A 20,528-nucleotide genomic window follows, 5' to 3' on the forward strand; every position below is an offset into this window, starting at 1 on the left:
TATTATAAGGAATCGATTCTCGAAATCGACTCCATCGATTCCTGTCGCTGGGAATCGGAATCGGAATCGGAGTCGACTCCAAAGTTTCTGGTGTCGAACAGTCTGAGCGCTGGTAAATGAACCAGAGAACTACTAACTGAGCCCGGCGCAGCCAGACATGGCAGTGCCAGTGCCAGCCAATCGCAGCGCAGGGGGGCGGGGTTTTCCCCCGAATACGGGTGGGAAATAAATAACCTGCCTGAACTCTGTCAGGTTGCAGTTTCAGCGCTCAGTGAACTCAGACCGACATCAGCCGCGCTCCGTCCGCTCGGCTCAGCAGCGACACCTGAACAGAAACACCGAACCCCGCGACCCGCAGCTCGGATTAACGGCGAACCGCAGAGTCCGGAGTTCGGAGGATGATCCTCTCACAGCACTTCCGCTCTCTGCTGCTCCTGTCCATCCTCGCCTCACACAGCTGTAATGATGGACTGCAGGTTAGTCAGTTTCATCTCTCTCTCTCTCTCTCTCTCTCTCTCTCTCTCTCTCTTTTTCTCTGCCCTCCCTCTCTCTCTTTTCTCATCTTTCTTTTTTTCTCTCTCTCCCTCTCTCTCTCTCTCTCTCTCTTTTTCTCTGCCCTCCCTCTCTCTCCTTTCTCATCTTTCTTTTTTCTCTCTCTCCCTCTATCTCTCTCCCTCTCTCTCTCTCTCTCTCTCTCTCCCTCTCTCTCTCCTTTCTCATCTTTCTTTTCTCTCTCATTCTCTCTTTCCTTTCTCTTCTTCTGTCCCTCTCTTTCCTTTCTCACTCTGTTTTTTCTCTCTCCTTCTCCTTTCTTCTTTCTTTCTTTCTTTCTTTCTTTCTTTCTTTCTTTCTCTCTCACTCACTCCCCCTTTCTCTCTTTTTCTCTGTCCTCCCTCTCTCTCCTTTCTTTCTGTCCTTTCTTTCTGTTCTCCCTCTCTCTCTTCTTTCTTTCTGTTATCAGTTCTCTGTTCTGACTGTGAGGTACAGTATTGCTAAAGCATCACAACAGTAGCCTGAACAACTAAAACAACAATGACAACCAAATTAGATGAAAAGAACCAACATAAATAATGACCATATTCATTAATATAATCACAATGTTACAGTATTACTATTATCACTGTGATTATAATCTCTCTGTTCTCCCTCTCTTTCCCCTTCTGTCTTTCTCTCTCTCGCTCTCTCTCCCCCTTTCTCTCTCTTTCTTTACCCTTCTGTGTGACATCACAAAAACAATGAATTAAACTCAGACTGTGTCTGCAGCTCAGTGCCCGTGTGTGGACTGAAGAGTGGCCGGCCATAGCAATATACCATCGACCATAGTGGGCAGTTGCTAAAATGCTGCTAGGTGGTTGTTATGGTGTCTCAGGTTGTTTCTAAGCGGTTGCTAGGTGGTTGGAATGTTAACCCAGGTGGTTGCTAAAGTGTTCTTATGTGGTGACTGTCATGTCCCAGGTGGTTTCTAAGTGGTTGATACGGTGTTGCTATGGTATCCCTGGTGGTTGCTAAGGTGTTGCTAGGTAGTTACTATCATGTCCCAGGTGGTTTCTAAGTGGTTGCTGGACTGTTGCTATGGTATGCCAGGTGTTTGCTAAGGTGTTGCTAGGTTGTTGCTGCCATGTCCCAGGTGTTTTCTAGGGTTTTTGCTAGCGGGTTGCTGTGGTATCCCAGGTGGTTGCTAGAGTGTTGTTAGGCAGTAGTTATGGTATCCCAGGTGGTTGCTAAGATGTTAAAGATGTCTGGTAAAGTGTTGCTACACTGTTGTTATGGTGTGCAAGGTGGTTGATAAAATGTTGCTAGGCAGTTGCTGTGGTGTGAGAAATGGTTCCTAAGCATTTGCTAGCCTGTTGCTATGGAGTCCTAAGTGGTTGCTAAGCAGTTGCTAGGCAGTTGCTATGGTGTCCAATGTGGTTGCTAAGGTGTTGCTAGGTGGTTGCTAAGGTGTTGCTTGTTAAGTCAGGTGCATTGACTGAACTTATGAATCCATTTTCTTGGATTCAGCCTTTGACCTTTTGCCTTTAGCAAGTGCTTTAGGAGTCAGGAGGCATAAATGTAGCATCCCAAGTGGTGGCTATGATGTTGCTAGGTGGTTGCTATGCTGTCCTGGATGATTTCTAAGGTGTTTTTAGGCTGTTGCTATGGTATCTCTGGTGGCTGCTGAGGTGTTGCTGGGTTGTTCCTGTGGTATTCCAGGAGGTTGCAATGGTGTTTCTAGGGGGTTGTTATGGTAACCTCATGGCTGCTAAGGTGTTGATAGGTGGTTTCTGTGGTATTCTTGGTGATTGAGAACCAGTGATCACAAGAGAAGGCAGAACAGCTGATCAGTCAACCAGTCATAAACAAGCGCAGACAGGAAAAAAACCTCAAAAACTAATGAGGCACTTAGAAAATTACATGAAAACTGATCAGAACAAATCCAGAGCCAAACTAACTCAACATGTAGCAGGTTTGGGCAAAGTAAGAGGGCAGAATATTCCGAGGAGGTCCAAAAAGGGGGCCTTGTGATAAGCCACACAAAGAAAAAAAGTTTTGGTATAATTTACAAGAAGAAGAAGAAGAAAGAAAGAAATCAGCTTCAGTGGATTCTGACTGCGGAGAAGATCCGGCAGCTCCTCTGGGTTTGGAGCAGTGATGCCAGGCAAATCTACACGAAAGATTTCGGGGAAAATCGGCTCTTCAGCAGAAAGACACTGAAAAAACACTGAAAACTGCAGACTAAGTGTTTTATCTGCTCCAGCAGAGACTTTCTAGTGAATTTGGCTTTTTGAGTGCGTGTTGGCCTTTACATAAAAGTCCCCTCCTGGCCGAGCGCTGCTTAATGTTGGATTATTAATCATATTCTGAATGGAGCTTTTTCCTTGCGTATGTTATATAATACAGTTAAACTGCTCGTCAGCACACAGTGCTACCTATATTTATATATATTTATGTTGGGAAAGTTGCAAAAGTCAGAAATCACATACATACATACATACATCATCTAAACCGCTTATCCTTCTGGGTTGCGGTGGGGTGCTGGAGCCTATCCCAGCTGTCATTGGGCGGAAGGCAGGATACACCCTGGACAGGTCGCCAGTCCATCGCAGGGAAGTCAGAAATCACGCTTCATTTATTTATCGACCAGTCATAAAGGCCAGTTATTAATTTTTGAGGAGATTTTTCTGAGGACATGTAGATGTAAGAAATAAGAGAACAGAGAAAATGAGGCTCCTAACAACCACCTGGAAGAGCTGGTCGACCCCAAAACTGCCCCCATCAGATAAACAGCACTTAAAGCTTTCATCTCTGAGAGAGAGGAGAAAATCAAGCTGCTTCAGATCTGAAAACATCCACAGGTGTTTCTGTCCATCCTTCCACTGTGAGAAGACGACTCAGCGCTGTGGGTCTGAAAGGATGTGTAGCTGTCAAGAAGAACCTCACTGAGAAAAGGAGACGGACACATCAAACAAAGAAGCTGAACGATGGACTGACCACCCCAGAGTCCAAACCTCAACACCACTGAATGTGTTTGATTACTTCAGAAAATCATCAACCAGCTTCTGAGACTGAACTTTGGAGGTGTGTCTGCAGATTCTTTGAGGAACTGAAAGTGAGTCTCCTGAAAAGAATGGAAGCTGGAATAAAGGCAAAGAGTGACTTTTGGATGTTTTGCCTGGAAATTAAATGGATGGTCTCTGACTTTTACACAGTACTGTACATTCATAGAGCTGTGTGTCTAACCTGTTTAAATCTTGAAGTTTTTTAAGTTGCTTTTCAGTTTGTCCACAGATTCTAAGGTAGGTCGGTAGTCAGAAAAAAACACCTTCCACCCTCAATCAAGTAATTTATGATGGATTGCCTAGAATAAATAGTCCAAAGAGCTGGGATTAGAAATAATTGACTGTCCTAACACGTCTGGTTTGCACTTTATGACGGTGAAGAACCGCTCCAAAATGTTCTGCTAAGGAGACATTTTTTTAAAGGCTCACTGAGCTCCACCTAAACATAAGCATGACCTTCTCCTTCCTGCAGTGTCCAGTACCACCGTACCCACCCTTTTCACAGGATGACCTCATCCACATCTGGTCCTAATACTAACATATGTGCCACTTCTTAGTTTACACAGAAACCCTTGCTTTATTGGGAGCTCTGGTGGTTTTGTCATCCCTCCTCATCGTGAGGTGATGCCTGTAATTGAGCCGTTGGCTTTAAAGGAAATTGTGCCCATTTGGATTATCTATGACCTGATTATACATTCATGTTTCTTTTGATGCGCCAGAGCTGCTTGGACAAGCAGAGGGTGATGGGCGTGCTCCGTCAGATGGAGAAGTTCCTAAAGGGACAGGAGATCCGCTTCACTGAAGGCCTCCGGATCATGAAGTCCAAGCTCGCCAGCCTTCAGAACTCTGTGTCCAAGTTCCCACAAGCAGATCAGTCTTCACGTATGTATGCAGTGCTTAATGTGCTTATTATCACTCTGCAGCAGAGCCCTTCTGGAAATAGAGTCAGTATATACACTGCGGTCATAGAAGAAGGCCCAGTCCTATTTCTTATTTTTAGCCCTAATCCTTGTTTTCGAGTGTTGCCCCTTGGAACTGAGTCACAGGGTAGTGGTTGAAATCTTCCCTCTGAAATGGGACCCTCAGATAAAAAGAGCATCACTTCATTAACAGCTACCAGCGCTGCTCTGTAGGCGACCCTGCCAGTCTGCAGTGACAGCAGAGGAGGGTAAAGTTCAGCTCCTCACTGCTGGGCTTTAGTTACATTTAGGGCATCATATGCCTTCAAAGAGGGGGGCAATTATTTATTATCACCCACCCCTAATTCTTCAGTGATATGAAGCTGAAGTCAGATATTCACCAGCTTCTTGTTCAAATTTTCCATTCCACCTTAAATGGAGCAGCAGTTCTGAAGCCAGAATGTAACTGCTAGACTATTTAAGGTGGAACAGGAAATTAAGCTACCGAGACGTCAGCACTACTAGTGATTTTATATGCTTGTTATGAAGAAAAGGACCATATTACACTGAAAGGACATTAAACTAAGGTAATATGATGGTTATTGTAATTTTTTAATGGAGAAAATTCTCACATTTGTGGGTTTCTTTGGTCTCTTGTTCTGTCATTTTGCCAGTTTTTCTTTTTTTCTCATAACTCTCTGTTTGGAGTCTCTGAAAAACCTCCGTTTGGAGGGTCATGTAGCCCCAACACTTCACCCTACCCCTCTATCTCAACAAGAATTGGGACCCCCTACACGTAAATGTGAGCGCGCAAAACAGAATGGTAGGGCTGAGTGGTAGGGGCGAGGGGTGAAATGGGATTGGGCTTTAGTGTTGTAGTACTCAAGTCCGGTCTCAAAACTATAAACTAGCGGTCTCTGCCTCATCTTGGTCTCGACCTCATTGGGACTTGGTCTGGTCTCGGTCTCGGGGTAAGGTGGGGAAACTGTTGTTTGGACCACCGGAGTGCAGTGCCTCCATCTGAGGTAACTGGAAGCTGAATTATTATTGAATTTTCAACAAAACCAAAATAGTGTGTCTATTAGTGTGTCTGTAGATGTCCATTCCATCAATAGAGCATTTGAGAGGTCAGACGCTGATGTTGGATGAGAGGGCCTGGCTCACAATCTCCGTTCTAGTTCATCCCAAAGGTGTTCAGTGGGGTTGAGGTCAGGGCTCTGTGAGGGCCACTGGAGTTCCTCCACACCAGACTGGTCACTCCATGTCTTTATGGAGCTGCTTTGTGCTCAGGGGCTCAGTCATGCTGGAACAGGAAAGGCTCTTCCCCAAACTGCTGACACAAAGCTGGAAGCAGATAACTGTGTAAAATGTCTCTGTGCTGCAGCATCAACATCACCCTTCACTGGAACTGAGAGCCCAAACCCTGATAAACAGCCCAGCCCATCATCCCTCCTCCACCACACTTTACTGTTGGCTCTGCATTCCGGTAGGTAACGTTCTCCTGGCATCCACCAAACCCAGATTCATCATCAGACTGACAGGTAGAGAAGCTGATTCATCACTTCAGAGAACACGTTTTGCATTGCGCATCATGGTCTTAGGCTTGTAAGACCACTAAATGGAGACCCATTTCATGAAGCTCCTGACACACAGTTGTTGTGCTGATGTTGCTTCCAGAGGCAGTTTCGAACCCTGTAGTGAGTGATGCGACAGAGGATAGATGATTTTTACGTTACACACTTCAGCACTCTGTGAGTTTGCATGACCTACTGCTTCGTGGCTGAGCTGTTGTTGCTCCTAGGTGCTTCCCTTTCATAATAATAGCGCTTACAGTTGTCTGGGGGAGATCTAGCAGAGCAGAACTTGCGGTAAAAGTACCACAAAAAGGTTAATTTAAAGTCACTGAGCTCTTCAGTGCGACCCATTCTACTGCCAGTGTTTGTCTATGGAGACTGCGTGGCTATGTACTTGATTTTATACACCTGTTAGTGGTAGGTGTGGCTGAAAATGAAACTTTTGGCCATATAGTGTATTTTAAAAACATTTTTTAGACCAAAACTTTCTCAAAACTACCATAAAACAGTGTCTCAGTCATCAGGCAGTGAATTCATAACCATTTCCTGTAGGAACTTTCTGTGTGGGAGCTTTTAGAGGTGGACGTCTGGTTCCTGTCACCACCACTGTGAACAGCTCTGACTCTGACTCACACCAAACCACTCTGAACCACTCTGTTTATATCTTAACCGTTTAATTATGCAAAAATTACCTGAATTTTAATGACACTGATCCTCACAGGGTTTGGTGTCCCACTCTGAACTTTCAGGACCTAACAGAGTTCTCTGGTAAACACATATTAAAGAAGACAGGAATACATTTCTCTTCCTGTTTTATTGGTGAGCAGATTGTTATTTTTTGTGAGTAAAGAGTCAGAGAGGGGAAAACACAAGCCTCCGTCTGTTGGCTCTGGTCCATTTTTATGGAGTTATTCATTAAGGAGAGAGATCATCCCCTGTTTCGGCTTATTGAAAGCATGCTCTATCTAGACACCTTTGTACTACACAGCTGTCTGAATGGCCTCGCTGCATTCGCAGCAGGTGTTTGTGAGAGAACAGAGGCAGCTGGAGCTGCTGGTCTTGGGCAGCTTGGTTGGTGGGCTTTGGAAAGCGAACTTCAAAAGGCTTTTATTAAAGGCATAAAACCTTGAGAATCTACATGAGTGGCCGAACGCTTTACTGCCCGGTGCTGTCCTCTCAGGTAGCTGCAGAGGTGTCATAAATCCTAAGAGGAGCGTGCCTGCATGTCATGCAGACTCAGATGTGGCACTCTTCTGTAAGTTGTAGTGCCCAGCTTCTGTTTTTTATGTTTTATCTTTTTTCCAATCTGTTCAATTCAGCACATAAACAGTAATTCATACAATCGTAAAAAAAGCTGGTTCTTCAAGGCTTCTTTACTAAAGAGAACCATGAACACTCAGAGAACCATATGCATGCTTAAAGGGTTCTTTGCATAGTGAAATGGCTCTTCAGATCGATGGAGAATGTGCTATATGGTTCTATTTAGCACCAAAAAATGTATTTTATTGTTATGATGTTGTTTGTTACATTAGAAGAACCCTTTTTGGTGCTATACAGAACCATTTTGAAAAAGATCCTATATAACCATATACAACAATATGCAGTGGAACACATAGAATCCATGAAGAACCTTTTTTAAGAGTGTAGGTTAATCTCCTAGTTCTGTTCTGTATCCAGCCTCGGGCCAGATCTCATAGTGAGAACGTTTGAGGACAACTATGAGATGTTTTGGGCTAAATGTGTGGGAGCATAGACTTACTAGGGTGGGAACAAACTGAGTGTCAAAGAAACCAGTCCAACATCTAATGAAGACAGAGCTCACAGTAGGGGGCGCTGGTGCGCTCGTCAACAAGCCTGCCGTTAGCACATGGAGTTAGCATGGCTAAAAAGTTCCCTGTAACCTTCAATTAAGCATGTAGAGGTGAGTCGCCTGTGCGGAGAACACATGGCATACAGCGATAATAAACATTAGGCCTTCTTAAACCCACTTACGCAGTTCTGACGAAGATTCTGACTCACCAATGTTCTCTTACATGGGATTTGTTCTCAGGTAAGAACAGAATCTGCACACACTCAAGAACACAAAGGTGAGAACAGTTCTGCGCTTTAAGAACACGTCATGAATCTGACGGAGACTTTCGCTTAGGACCTTTCTCAACAACACACTTAAGAGCAAACTTAGGGAGGTACTGATGAATGAGGGCCAATTAACTTTAGTAAAGTTATTGATTACACTCTGGACATTAAAAAAACACAGTCTAGAGTGAGGGTTATATCCTTGTAATTAAGCCCTTATTAACAGTGTTTGGGGTCGTCACTCGACAACTTTAATCAGTTTCAAGTTACTAATTAAGTGATTAACTTAAGTGACCCTTATTAGTCCCACAAAGGGGAAACTTCACCTCTGCATTTAACCCATCCATGCAGTGAAACACCACATACACTAGGGGGCAGTGAGCACACTTGCCCGGAGTGGTGGGCAGCCCTATCCACAGCGCCCGGGGAGCAGTTGGGGGTTAGGTGTCTTGCTCAAGGGCACCTCAGTGACATACTGTTGGCTCAGGGGATCCATCCGGTCACAAGGCTGATTCCCTAACCTCCAGCCCACGACTGCCCCCAGTTACTTCTCTCACACTGTAATAAGCGTATTAATTACTCACTGTGAAAAGTAATCTCACTACTCATTACTTCACTTCTGAGTTCCTCTCTAAAACTCAAACACATCTGCACCAGCTGTGCAAACCCAACAGTCCTTTATTTACAAACAGCCAATCACGGTAAACATCATTTGAAAGCTCTGTCAGCGTTACTGACTCAAAACCGCACACAGTCAGTTCTATACTTTAAATTAATAATAATAATAATAATAATAATAATTTAAATTCAATAATTTAAATTATTATATTTTATAAATATGACAATATTTGTTGTCATCATGATAAATTACATCACAGTATGTCTCAATGTGCTTCTCTGAGCGTATTGTAGATATCAGTACTTAAACACTTCTCAACTTCTTGTTTAATTAAAAAGATAAAATTGATCAATTGGTCAATTAGCAAAATTGTTTAATTGGATCAATGTGTTGAATCCAATCACTGGATTCATAGTTTCATAGTATTTTTAAAATGTGGTCTGTTGTACGTTATCAGATGTCAGAAAAAATAAAAATGGTGACATTGTGTATCATCAAAAACTTCCTGAAGTATCGTGATACTACATTTTGCAATTTTTTTGCTATTTACACTCTATTCGCTAACGCTGCTTATTAAGCCCTTATGCCCTGGTTCACATAAGAGCTGCATTTTCAAGGATTCCCAGCCAGGCCAAACATTAGGGGGGTCTTTTAGTGCAGCAGTAGCTCACCAACCAATCATCATGCCCCACTTAACCCACTAAACCCACAAGCCACAAAAAAGAGTTTAAGTGAAACTACACTTCGTGCTGCTGCACTGCTGGCTGCAATTAACACAGGAGGATTTACACACATCAGTTTGGCTGCGTTTTAGGGATGCACTGTTTGTTGTGGGAAGATAACACAGCGGACAGGTTTTCTAAATGGGCAGCACTTTGGTGATTTACTTTAAATGTGGCTCTCTTTTGATTTTCCCTTAAACGTGTGGCTTCAAACAGTGAGGATCACTGCCGAACGGGTCTACCTGAGCTGTTCCTTAGCGGATGCCCCACTCTTGATTTAGTTCTGGGGCTGTGCCTGTTCCCAGATACTCTAATGTGGCGCACCTGACATTCGAACCCGAATCCCTTTATGTCTGCACCTAATAAATGCATCTCGCATTGCCAAAAAAACAGATACCATGACTGTTAGAGCTAGGCCTATAGTGTCAAAAAAAAGCTAAATTCTGCTAGCACGCTTATGGGATTCCAGTAGTATGTTAGCGCTAAGCTAATGCCGATTCACATGAACATTTTTTGGCCATGTTAGATTAAACACAGAAACTTCTGAAAGACATTGCATGCATTTTATTTAAAGCTTGTAACAGACATTAATATATATTTGAGATTTAATCCTGGTATAGAGCTGCAGCCGCTGTTTTCCATTCCTAACGACCACCTGAAACCTACTTAGAGTACGACTCGAATTCACAGTCAGTGACGTATCTAGAACCTCCAGAAAGACTAGAGTGATGTTTTTTCCTCAAAAAATTGTTCCCATTGTAAATCAGAGCATGATTGGTTGATTCCTGTCTATTCCTAATTATGTTGGTAGTGAATGAAACGTGTAAGGCCTTCAATCCAGCTCCTGAAGTCCTAACCAATGGGAGAGCTCGCTTGGCTGTATCTACCTAGATACCACAGAGAGAACAATCCTGATTGGACAGTTTTCCATTGGGTTTCACAAAGTGAGAGTGCGTTTACATGTACTCGATAATCCAGTCATAATCGGATTTTTGCAGTTATCTGATTATTCAAATGCATGTAAACTCTTACTCTGATTTCTTTCGGGTTTCTCAGTCTGAGCATGTGCGAAAACAGACCGCGGTACCGGAAATAAGCAAGCAGAGTTGCCGCGAAACACATTTGAAGTGACGCTGAAACCAAATACATGCTTGATGAAATGAAGGACTTAAATTTTCTTCATCTTCTAGATGATGTTTGTTCGTATTTTGAGGTAAAATAACTTGCAGTGTTTTTAAAAAGGTGCTCATGAAGTTTTACGTTACGTTTACGTCACGTCTTCTTCTGTGAGTTTATTGGCTGGTTGTAAAGCAGAAATCTGATTACTGTCTGACTCATGTAGACCTGGAGTTTCCCTATTATCTGATTACTCAAGTGCATGAAAACACATTGATTGGATTACTGACAAAATCTGATTTTCTGCAGTTATCGGATTATGAAGTGCATGTAAACGCATTCAATGAAATAAGAGTAATACTCTAATTACTCTTACTTTGGCGGAGGCAGAATGTTTTTGTGCTAAAGTCTCCTGTATTTAGTTGAATCCATTATGCAATTGACTTTCACAAGAGCTCCTGGACGACTAGCAGCAAAACAACCCTAAAACATCAGTGATCCACCACCATGTCTGACAGTGGGTATCGGGTGCTTTTCGTCGTATGCAGCCCCACATGATGAGGTTTAATTCATAGTTCCGATGACATTTTTTTTTTTGCCATTGGGCAAAACTTAGCAATAAAAATAGTTTAAATACAACAAACATGATGATTGTATTAAATAAAAATGAACTAAAAATTACAGACAGCTATTCTTTTAGTCCACAGAAATCATTAGGCCTTTTCTGAAGGTCTAGGAGTCCCTGAGGGTTCCCCGCTGATAGATACTGAAATTCCAGATGAAGCATGGATGTGAAAAAAGAGGCAATTCTTCCCCTTTTAAATTGCTTTCTTCCTTCAGAATGAGAGGCCAGCCTCGTTCATCACACTGTAGACTCTGTTACGCTGTCTAAGCACTCGTTGGCTCAACCAGAGAGGAAGTGCAGTTGTGTCTTTTGGCGGAGATCGTCAGTGTCATCAAACACTCAGTCTTCAAAGAGCAGCAGCTTCAGTGGATTCTGCTTGACTGCGGAGAAGATCCAGCAGCCCCTTTGGCGTTTGGAGCAGTGATGCCAGGCAGACCTACATGAAAGATTTCGGGGAAAATCGGCTCTTCAGCAGAAAGACACTGAAAAAACACTGAAAACTGCAGACTAAGTGTTTTATCTGCTCCAGCAGAGACTTTCTAGTGAATTTGGCTTTTTGAGTGCGTGTTGGCCTTTACATAAAAGTCCCATCCTGGCCGAGCGCTGCTTAATGTTGGATTATTAATCATATTCTGAATGGAACTGTTTCCTTGCATATGTTATATAATACAGTTGAGCTGCTTGTCAGCACACAGTGCTACCTATATTTATATATATTTATGTTGGGAAAGTCAGACATTTGTGAGAAGATTAGACGTAAGATAATCCACTTGCATAAAGAAGGAGAAAGTTACAGAGAAAATGTGTCTCCTAACAACCACCTGGAAGAGCTGGTCGACCCCAAAACTGCCCCCATCAGATAAACAGCACTTAAAGCTTTCATCTCTGAGAGAGAGGAGAAAATCAAGCTGATCAGATCTGAAAACATCCACAGGTGTTTCTGTCCATCCTTCCACTGTGAGAAGACGACTCAGCGCTGTGGGTCTGAAAGGATGTGTAGCTGATCAAGAAGAACCTCACTGAGAAAAGGAGACAGGAAGCTCACGGCTCAACGTGGCTATGTTTTATCTTTTAGGATGATTTATTAACCAGTGCTGCACAAACGGTGGCTCTGTGAGTGTCATTGCTGTCACTGCTGTCATCACAGCATTGACAACAATATGGCGGCAGTGACGAGTGTGACGTCATTCGAATACTATCTATACGCTTCCATTACTTGTTTGCTACATAAATGCAGAATTTTTAAAAACGCCCCCAGTTCGTTAGCATTCCTAAATGATTTGGCTTTGTTTTACAAATCCTTAAAATCCAAGTTTGCACTGCAAAAAATAGCATCTTGTCAAGTGAAATGATCTTAAATCTAGTCGATGTATCTAATATTTTTATTTTGAGATTGGTGTGCACTTATTATAGTATTATCTATCTTATTTATAGACATTTTTACTACGTTTTAAGTAATTTTATTAAGTAAAATTATCTCACTATACTGGCAGATAATGTTGCTGGTTTCAAGCACATTTCTTACAACAAGCACCATTATCTGCCAACATAGTGAGACAATTTTACTTGATTGAATGACTTAAAAAAGGTAAAAAATGTCTAGAAACAAGGAAAATAATCTTACAACAGTCTCAAGAGGAGAAATATTAGATTTAAGATCATTTTACCTGACAATACTGTTTTTTGCAGTGTAGTAAAAATGCCCTTAAACTGTGCTCATTATTACATTTGTATTGTGAATATTAATGCCATGTGTCTCCTATTTTGTTTAATTTGTTTGTTTATTTACTCCGAGGTTTGTTTTATTTAAGTTCTTATTCTGTTAATACGATTTGAACGGATTGTAGACGCTCCGTTTATCAAAGTTGCTGGACGAAATGTATTTGTGAAGCCTTTTTCATACTGATTTATACTGAATTATTAATGGTTAGCTACATTAGCCTCATGGCTGCGCAGGCAGCAGACAGTTCTGGGTTGATTCTGGCTTTGCTATGCAGGTATTGGTTGACTACCAGGCAGGTGTTGGGCATGTGGGCCAGAACAGGGCCAGATCCTGGACCGCTTCACATGGTTTTGCTTCGTGTCTATATTTGTGGACCATTTCTGGCATGAATAGTGTGGACCAGCAATGTATTTGGGCCAGATTTGGGCCACATCCATTTGTTTTACTTACTTTGCAGTGTTTGGGACAGATCTGGGCTGAGGATCCAGCCGTATACTGGGCCAGAACAAACACAAGCGCCAGACAGGTTTTGTTGACTGGATCTAGACCTAAAACTAAAGAAGCAAACTTTAGAAGGCAAACGTCTCAAGGCTGATCACCATTTGGGGAAAAGGTAGAACTGTTTGAATTGGATTTTTCGCTGAAGTGTTTCCCCTGAATGATGCATTCTCCCACTTTCTCATTTAAACACTCACTTTCAAGGGCATGTTTTCATTCTGCAGTGAAAAAATGGCCAAAGCACGCCTCTCTTCTCCCAGCCTGGCTGTTTTTGGTGTACATCTATTCCTCTCTCATCCCTCTCTTTCTCTCTCTCTCTCTCTCTAGCCTCGTCCTCCTGTCCTGCTCTGGAAGCTCCAGCCCACGGGAGGAAGTTTGGCTCCAAATATCTGGTGGGACATGAGGTGCACTTTGCGTGTTCTCCAGGCTATCATCTGGTGGGACCAGGAACCCGCGTGTGCCAGGAGAACGGCAGCTGGAGTGGGGTCAGTGCGGTCTGTAAAGGTCTGTACTGTCATCAGCAGATTCAACACAGCGTTAAGCATAAAGTTTTAGAAGAACTTTTATAGATCAAATTTAAGACATAATATGAGGGACTTTTTTAATCTCTTTGAGTGATAAATTATGTCATAATATAATACAGGAAGCTGTTCTGAACATATCATGGATATCGTCAGTACATTGACCAACACTGACCACTGACCTGTTTCATTATAAAAAGAACAAGATTAGTCCTGTTCAACTGGATTTAGTGACAAATACTGGATGAAAATGATTGTGTTCACAGTGTTGATAGAATTTTTTAAAATCAAGCACTGCTGATTCTTTTTTCTCTGTTCCAGCTGATCAGATGTCTGAAATAATAGGTGTTGTGACATATCGTGCATCGTGAAAATGTCTTGAAGTATCGCAGTATAACATTTTTGTCATATTGAGCAGCTCTAGAATGCAATATATAATAGAGTTCAAAGAATAATGAAATCAATTTAACGCTAAACAAAACATTTGTGTCTCGAGTTTCTTCAGATCGAAAGAATTCCAAAATTTGGTTCCATCATAATAAAAGGCTACTTCAGCACAACTTGTTTTGTTTTGTTGATCTGAGAGCTCTTGCAGGAAAATGTGTATGTGGTGTGCGCCTGTCCACCGGGCCCCGATGGCGGCCGCCAGAGCCGGCAGGAAGGCAGGGCCCGAGCTCAGAGCGGGGACGAAGCTGTTTTTATAATTGACACCTGACAGCTCCAGGAATTGATGTCCTTTAAGCAGTCAAATAAGAAGCAGATAGACCTTGTCAGGAGTTTGGGACATCCTGACTAATGTAAGCGCATAGAGATTATATAGTATTGGCCCCAAGATGGAGCTCTGAGGCACTCCACATGACAAAGCATGAAGCTTGAATGAGCAGGTACTAGTGTTGCACTGGTCAGACTCTTGGCGTAATGGTAGCCTTTAGCTTTGATTTAGTCTTTTGCATAGCAGCCTGCTAGTTGGGCCTGCGTGTCAGCAGTGAGTAACATTTGTTTATCTGATGTTTGTTAATGATGCCTTTAGAGGGCAGCAGAGAGTGACATTTGTTTATTTGATGTTTGATACTGCCGCTGATTGACTGCCCTCTAGTGGATGTTTTGCTTAACATCCATGCCGCATGGAAGTCTGTGTGCAGTGATGGTTACATCATTTGATATGCGTGTGTGGCGGCAGTGAGTAGCATTTGTTTGTTTGATTTTTGTTTATACTGGTGACCGTTCCAGGGTGTATCCTGTCTTCCGCCCAATGACCGCTGGGATGGGCTCCAGCTCCCCCAGCGACCAAGAAGGAAATGTGGTTTAGAAAATGTGTTTGTGTGTGTTTATAATGCCTATTATTAGGGCATCCATCCATGTTAAGTTGCCCTACAACACTGCAAGAGCATCAGCTGGTCAGGAACTGGCAACTACTAACATTGAGCATGATTTTTTTTTTAAAATGTGGTTTTAAATATGAATTATCCAAAAAGCTGAAGTGTTTGACCAGATGTTTTTGTGGGGCACCTCTGAAACTGTGCTGTAGAGTCGTAGCAACTTTTCCTGTATAACTTGGACTCCAGGAATCTTCAGACTGTTTCACTTGTCACTGTTTCAAAGGGCTTTTATAGACCTTTAAAATATGTTTGAAGTGGATGGAAGAGGAAAAAGGATGTTGGCCCATCTGCAGTACTGTAGCTGTAAAAACCCAAACCACAGTACCGAGAGAGTTCATCAGATGCACAACGACTCTGTAGTAAAGATCAGACGTTAAACCTTTGTCTCAGATACAAATCACACATAGTTAACGGGTCATGAAAACCACATTATTATCTCTTGTTTGAAATTCAAGTTGCGTGTAAACATTGTGTAGTGATCACTCTGGAGTCCATAGAGCCTATGAATAGAAACTAAACTGAATTCATTGTTTCTGTGATGTCACAAAATCCATTTACTCACATTATGCCCACCTATTCAGCCTGCAGCAGTTCAGCCACACCCATATTGAAGTTATGAGGAGTGTTTCGGCCCATATTGTTTTTTAGGGATGCACAAGCAGGAGAGCCAATCACAACAGAACTCATTTACATGTATCAGTATCAAAGGTATAGTAACAAGATTGGTCTGTTTAATTCTAAGTAATGAATAAATGTAATTAATGTCCATGTAGAAATGAATTACGACTGTTTTTGGTACATAACGCAAAATAATCATCATAAAAGTCGACTTTAGGGAAAAAATAAGTAAGTAAAATGTGCAGTGTGTTCGTTTTAATAGCGCAAGCCGGTATGTGACTATGAGGTGTTTGTGACTAAGAGTGTAACTATGCCACCCTGTCTCTGAATAAGTGGAATTCCTGGACTGTGGATACTGGCTGGTCATTGTTCTTCGGAAGCAAAGAGAAATTCTCCTGTCATCCTTTTCAGACTGACCTTGGAGAGCATGGACGAGGGAGGTGGGGGCGCTGAGGGTGCTGCAGCTAAACTGTTAAAGACTATTATAATAATACAGAGAACCAGATTTTTTAATAATTTGAGCTTAGTAAAAACTCATTACAGCATTCTGGATCAATTTTCTCGACAACAGGTGCTTTGGGCCCATCAAAGCAGCCTAGTACTGTTTTTAAACAAAATCATTTAATGTAATAATAACATGTTATTAACCGTTATATTTCCCGCTCTGTGTACTTTCAAGTGTTAAATCTCACCGCATGACTGTGGACGCACCGCATATCAATAATTTGATTGGTCACCACTTAATTTAATGAAGTTCATCAAAGAGTGAGAGAGCAGAGAGAGAGTTGGAACAGAGAAAAAAAGAACTAGTAGTGCTACATAAAAAAACTGGGATTTATATTCAGTATTTGTCACTAAATCCAGTTAAACTGGACTAATTTTGCTCTCTTTATAACAAAACATGCATTTAGTCAGTGACTACAAGCACGGACGATTCGCGCAATATGATCAGAAAAACATACTGTATTGCATTTTGACATAATTTATCACAATAATGACATATAATGTCTTATTGCCCAGCCCAAATGTTAGCATTCACGTCACCTAAACGCCCCTTAAAATTTCACTTACCCTGTTGGTGAGCTACAGTAAGGAGCCCTCAGGACCTTGTAGGCCTTCAGAGAAGCCCTGATCATTTCTGTGAAATAAAAAAAAATATGTCTGTAATATTTTTGTTCATTATTATTACAAAAATCAAACAATCAGGATCGTTTTCTCCAGGGTATCTACAGCTAAGTCCAGCTCTCTCATTGGTTAGGACTTCAGGAGCCGGACTGAAGGCCTTACACATTAGATTACCTACCAACATCATAAGGAGCTCAAACAATCAAGAATTTAGTTTTGCTTTACAGTAGGACCAATGCCAAAATTCTGGAGGTTCTAGATATGTCACTGGGTGTGAATATGAGCTGTGGTTAGTTGTCAGGAATGGAAAACAGCGGCGGCAGCTCTGTGTCAGAACTCTTTACTGTAAGAGTCACTGTAACACTGCATACAAGCTCAGATATGATAAAACATGACGTTCCAATAAAACATGTCTTTTTCAAGCTCCAAATGCCTGTATTAATCTAGAATGGCCAGAAAATGTTCATGTGAATCACTGCTAGCTTAGTGCTAACATACTACTAAAATCCCATATTGACGCTAGCAGAAATTAGCTTTGAATTACAGGTGTTTATTTCGCCTTTTTTGACTCGAGTTTTGATATTTATGGCCTGAACTGAAGGCGCAGCTCTAACAGTCACAGTTCCCCACTGGTGAGCCAGAGTCTAAAGGTCCAGCGGCTGCAGCAGCGCTAGTGAAGAAGACACATGCACTCATTCACAGGCAGATAAGGCGGAGGGAAAGAAAGAGAGCCATTCTTTACGCCGGTTCGAGCTACTGAGCTCCACTGAATGAAGCTCTCGTTAAAGAGGCATTAAATGTCCTGAAAGTCGGGAAAAACACCTGCACTCGCATTCCTGAGTCTCTCTCTCTCTCTCGGTCGCCCACATGCTTCTGCAGCAAACCTGCTGTTGGCAGGGCTACTGTAAAAAGAGCTGGACCTGCTGTTTATGTTTCAACCAGGACCAGAGTGACCCCGGCGTCTTTGTGCAGAGTTCTAATGGGCATATTTAACCCGAGACACTAACATGGCTGCGAACGCTCGTCTTTTTATTTATCGAGAGTTTAGAACCTGACAGGCGTACAGGACATTTTGGGCAAAAATTTGTTCACAGTGGGGGAAACAAGCATCCGAACACTTTTGTTTTTGTCATTTAATACGCTTCTGGTGCAAATGTCCACTTCAGATTCACAAACATTGGGCCTCATTCATCAACCGCTCTTAAGAAGAAATTTCTTCTTAAACCCACTTTACGCAGTTCTGACGACTCTGACTCACCGATGTTCTCTTATGTGGGATTTGTTCTTAGGTAAGAACAGAATCTACACACACTCAAGAGCACAAAGGTGAGAATCATGAACCTGACTTAGACCTTTTCTTAGGACCTTTCTCAAGACCACACTTAAGAACACACTTAGAAAGGTGTTGGAGAGTGAGGCCCAGTGTCTTTTGACTTTAAATTGATGGGGAAAAAGGATTCAGACACCACAAATTAATAACATTAATACTTTGTCGCAAAGCTTTGAGATGCCTATACAGTGTAAACGTTCCCTCAAAGGTACAGTAAAAGTCCAATTGTGAACTTTAAACAACTTTTCTCAGAGGAAAAGTACATATTTGCACCTTTTCACGGCTTAAAAGTTTTAAAACAGAACAGTAAAATAAAAAGTCGAGACGGGGTGTGTGGAGTCAGTAGAACTTAGAAAATATAATTTTAATGGATTATGGTACAGTTATGTTCCCTACACACTGTTCAAGGGTTCTTTAGTAAAGAGAATGGTTCTATATAGAACCAAAAGTGTTCTTCTATTGTTATGACGTCAGGCTTGTTACAGTAGATGAACGCTTTTTGGTGCTATATAGAACTATTTTCAAAAAAGCTCCATATGGAACCATACGCAACACATTCTCCATTAATTTGAACAAGCATTTCGTGATGCAAAGAACCATTTAATCATGCAGAGGGTTCTTTGAGTGTTCATGGTTCTGTGTAGAACCCCTGAAGGACCATTATTTTTAAGTGTGTAACTAAAGCTACTGAAGATGTACCCTTCAGGCTCCTACCCCAATGACAGTGTAGGGTAAGAAGTAATTAGATTTCTGCCGCATTGTGGTTCAGTTCCCTTTGGCCAACCATCCTCAGTTAGAGCCGGTTTATGAGGAGCCTGTCCTCTTCCTGTTTCCCCCGTTATATCAAAAACATGACTGCAAAACAGCAGAGGGCGCCGGTGAGCGGGTCCTTAATAATTGGGAGTAAGTTAAAATAGTTTCTAATCAGTCGCGCAGAACATTCCTTTAATTTTAGACAGTAGAAGGATGGATTTCAGTAAAAAAAGCAAAGAAATCTCACCTGTATGTTTCCTTTTTATACGGTAAACAGGTTCTGGGCAGCAGAAGGCGGGCATTACTGCTACTGAGTGCTGATTGGTTAGCATTACTGCTACTGAGTGCTGATTGGTTAGCATTACTGCTACTGAGTGCTGACTGGTTAGCATTACTGCTACTGAGTGCTGATTGGTTGGCGAGCGGAGCAGCTCATTGGCTGTTCGCGCTCACAGACATCATAAACGTACATGAGGCGCCGTTTTAAACTCCTATAAGTCGAGTTTAAAAGCTCTTAAAAATATAACAGCAGTGTTAAAATGTTTTATGCTGCTCTGTTTACAGGAAATGAATTCATTCTTTTACATTAAAAATGTTTCAGCATTTATAAACTATGATTTTGCTCAAATGCTCCATTCATTTTGGACTTGCTCGGGAGCGCCCTCTAGCGTTTGAGAAAGCCGGAAGACATTACAGAGTGGGAATTCTCCTCTCTACAGGTTCTCTTCTGCAGTTCCCCAACATAACTTGCAATTTCAAAATCCTCCATTAATTTTCAGTAAGATTCAAATTGTGAGACTGGCTACTCAATGCAAGCACCATCACCTTCTTTAGAAACCAGTCTTGAGTTATTCTGTCTGCATGTTTGGGGTCGTTCTCTTGTTGGAACCTTCATCTTCTCCCCAGATCCAGGTTCTTGTATGATAATATAAAATTCTGCTCTAATATTTCTCTCTACATCACTCCATCAATGTTTCCTCTGATGGTTTGTGATGCTCCAGTACTGATTATAGAGAAGCAGCTCCAGATCATGATGCTCCCACCACCATACTTCACTGTGGGAGCTGTACTTTCTCTGAATATGACAAGCTGAATTATTACCAGAGCTATATTTCTGTTCTGTCTGATCAGGGAACACTGTTCTAGAACAGTTCTGTTCTGTCTAAATGCTTTAGATGTGAATCTGTTTTATCAGAGGAGTTCAGTGTGCGGTGAAGGAGCAACTGAGGAGATGATTGCGGTGCAGTTCAGAGCTCATTGTTCTCTGTGTATCTGCTGTTCTGCTGCTCTCAGCTCGGCTTTTCGAGAGCCTGCTGGGTTCTCTCTGACCGTCATCATTAGTCTGAGAGCAGGTTGCGAAGCATTGCGTGGTGCTCCTGTCCGTGGATGATTAGCTGTGGCTCTGTGAACT

At 42.1% G+C, this 20,528-nt stretch overlaps 1 protein-coding gene across 2 annotated transcripts in view; it reads left to right on the forward strand.

Annotated features, from left to right (window-relative positions):
* The first annotated feature begins 278 nt into the window (after positions 1 to 278).
* Positions 279 to 20,528, forward strand: part of LOC118810093 (fibulin-7) — a 40,981-nt gene continuing 20,731 nt past the window's right edge. For both annotated transcript variants that reach the window (XM_036573627.1, XM_036573628.1), the window contains exons 1-3: positions 279 to 476; positions 4,259 to 4,421; positions 13,719 to 13,895. In XM_036573627.1, coding sequence (XP_036429520.1) covers positions 399 to 476; positions 4,259 to 4,421; positions 13,719 to 13,895 — 418 coding nt within the window. In that variant the 5' untranslated portion in view covers positions 279 to 398. The remainder of the gene's footprint in view (positions 477 to 4,258; positions 4,422 to 13,718; positions 13,896 to 20,528) is intronic.

This window comes from Colossoma macropomum, unplaced genomic scaffold, assembly GCF_904425465.1.
Source record: "Colossoma macropomum unplaced genomic scaffold, Colossoma_macropomum, whole genome shotgun sequence".
NCBI lineage: Eukaryota > Metazoa > Chordata > Actinopteri > Characiformes > Serrasalmidae > Colossoma > Colossoma macropomum.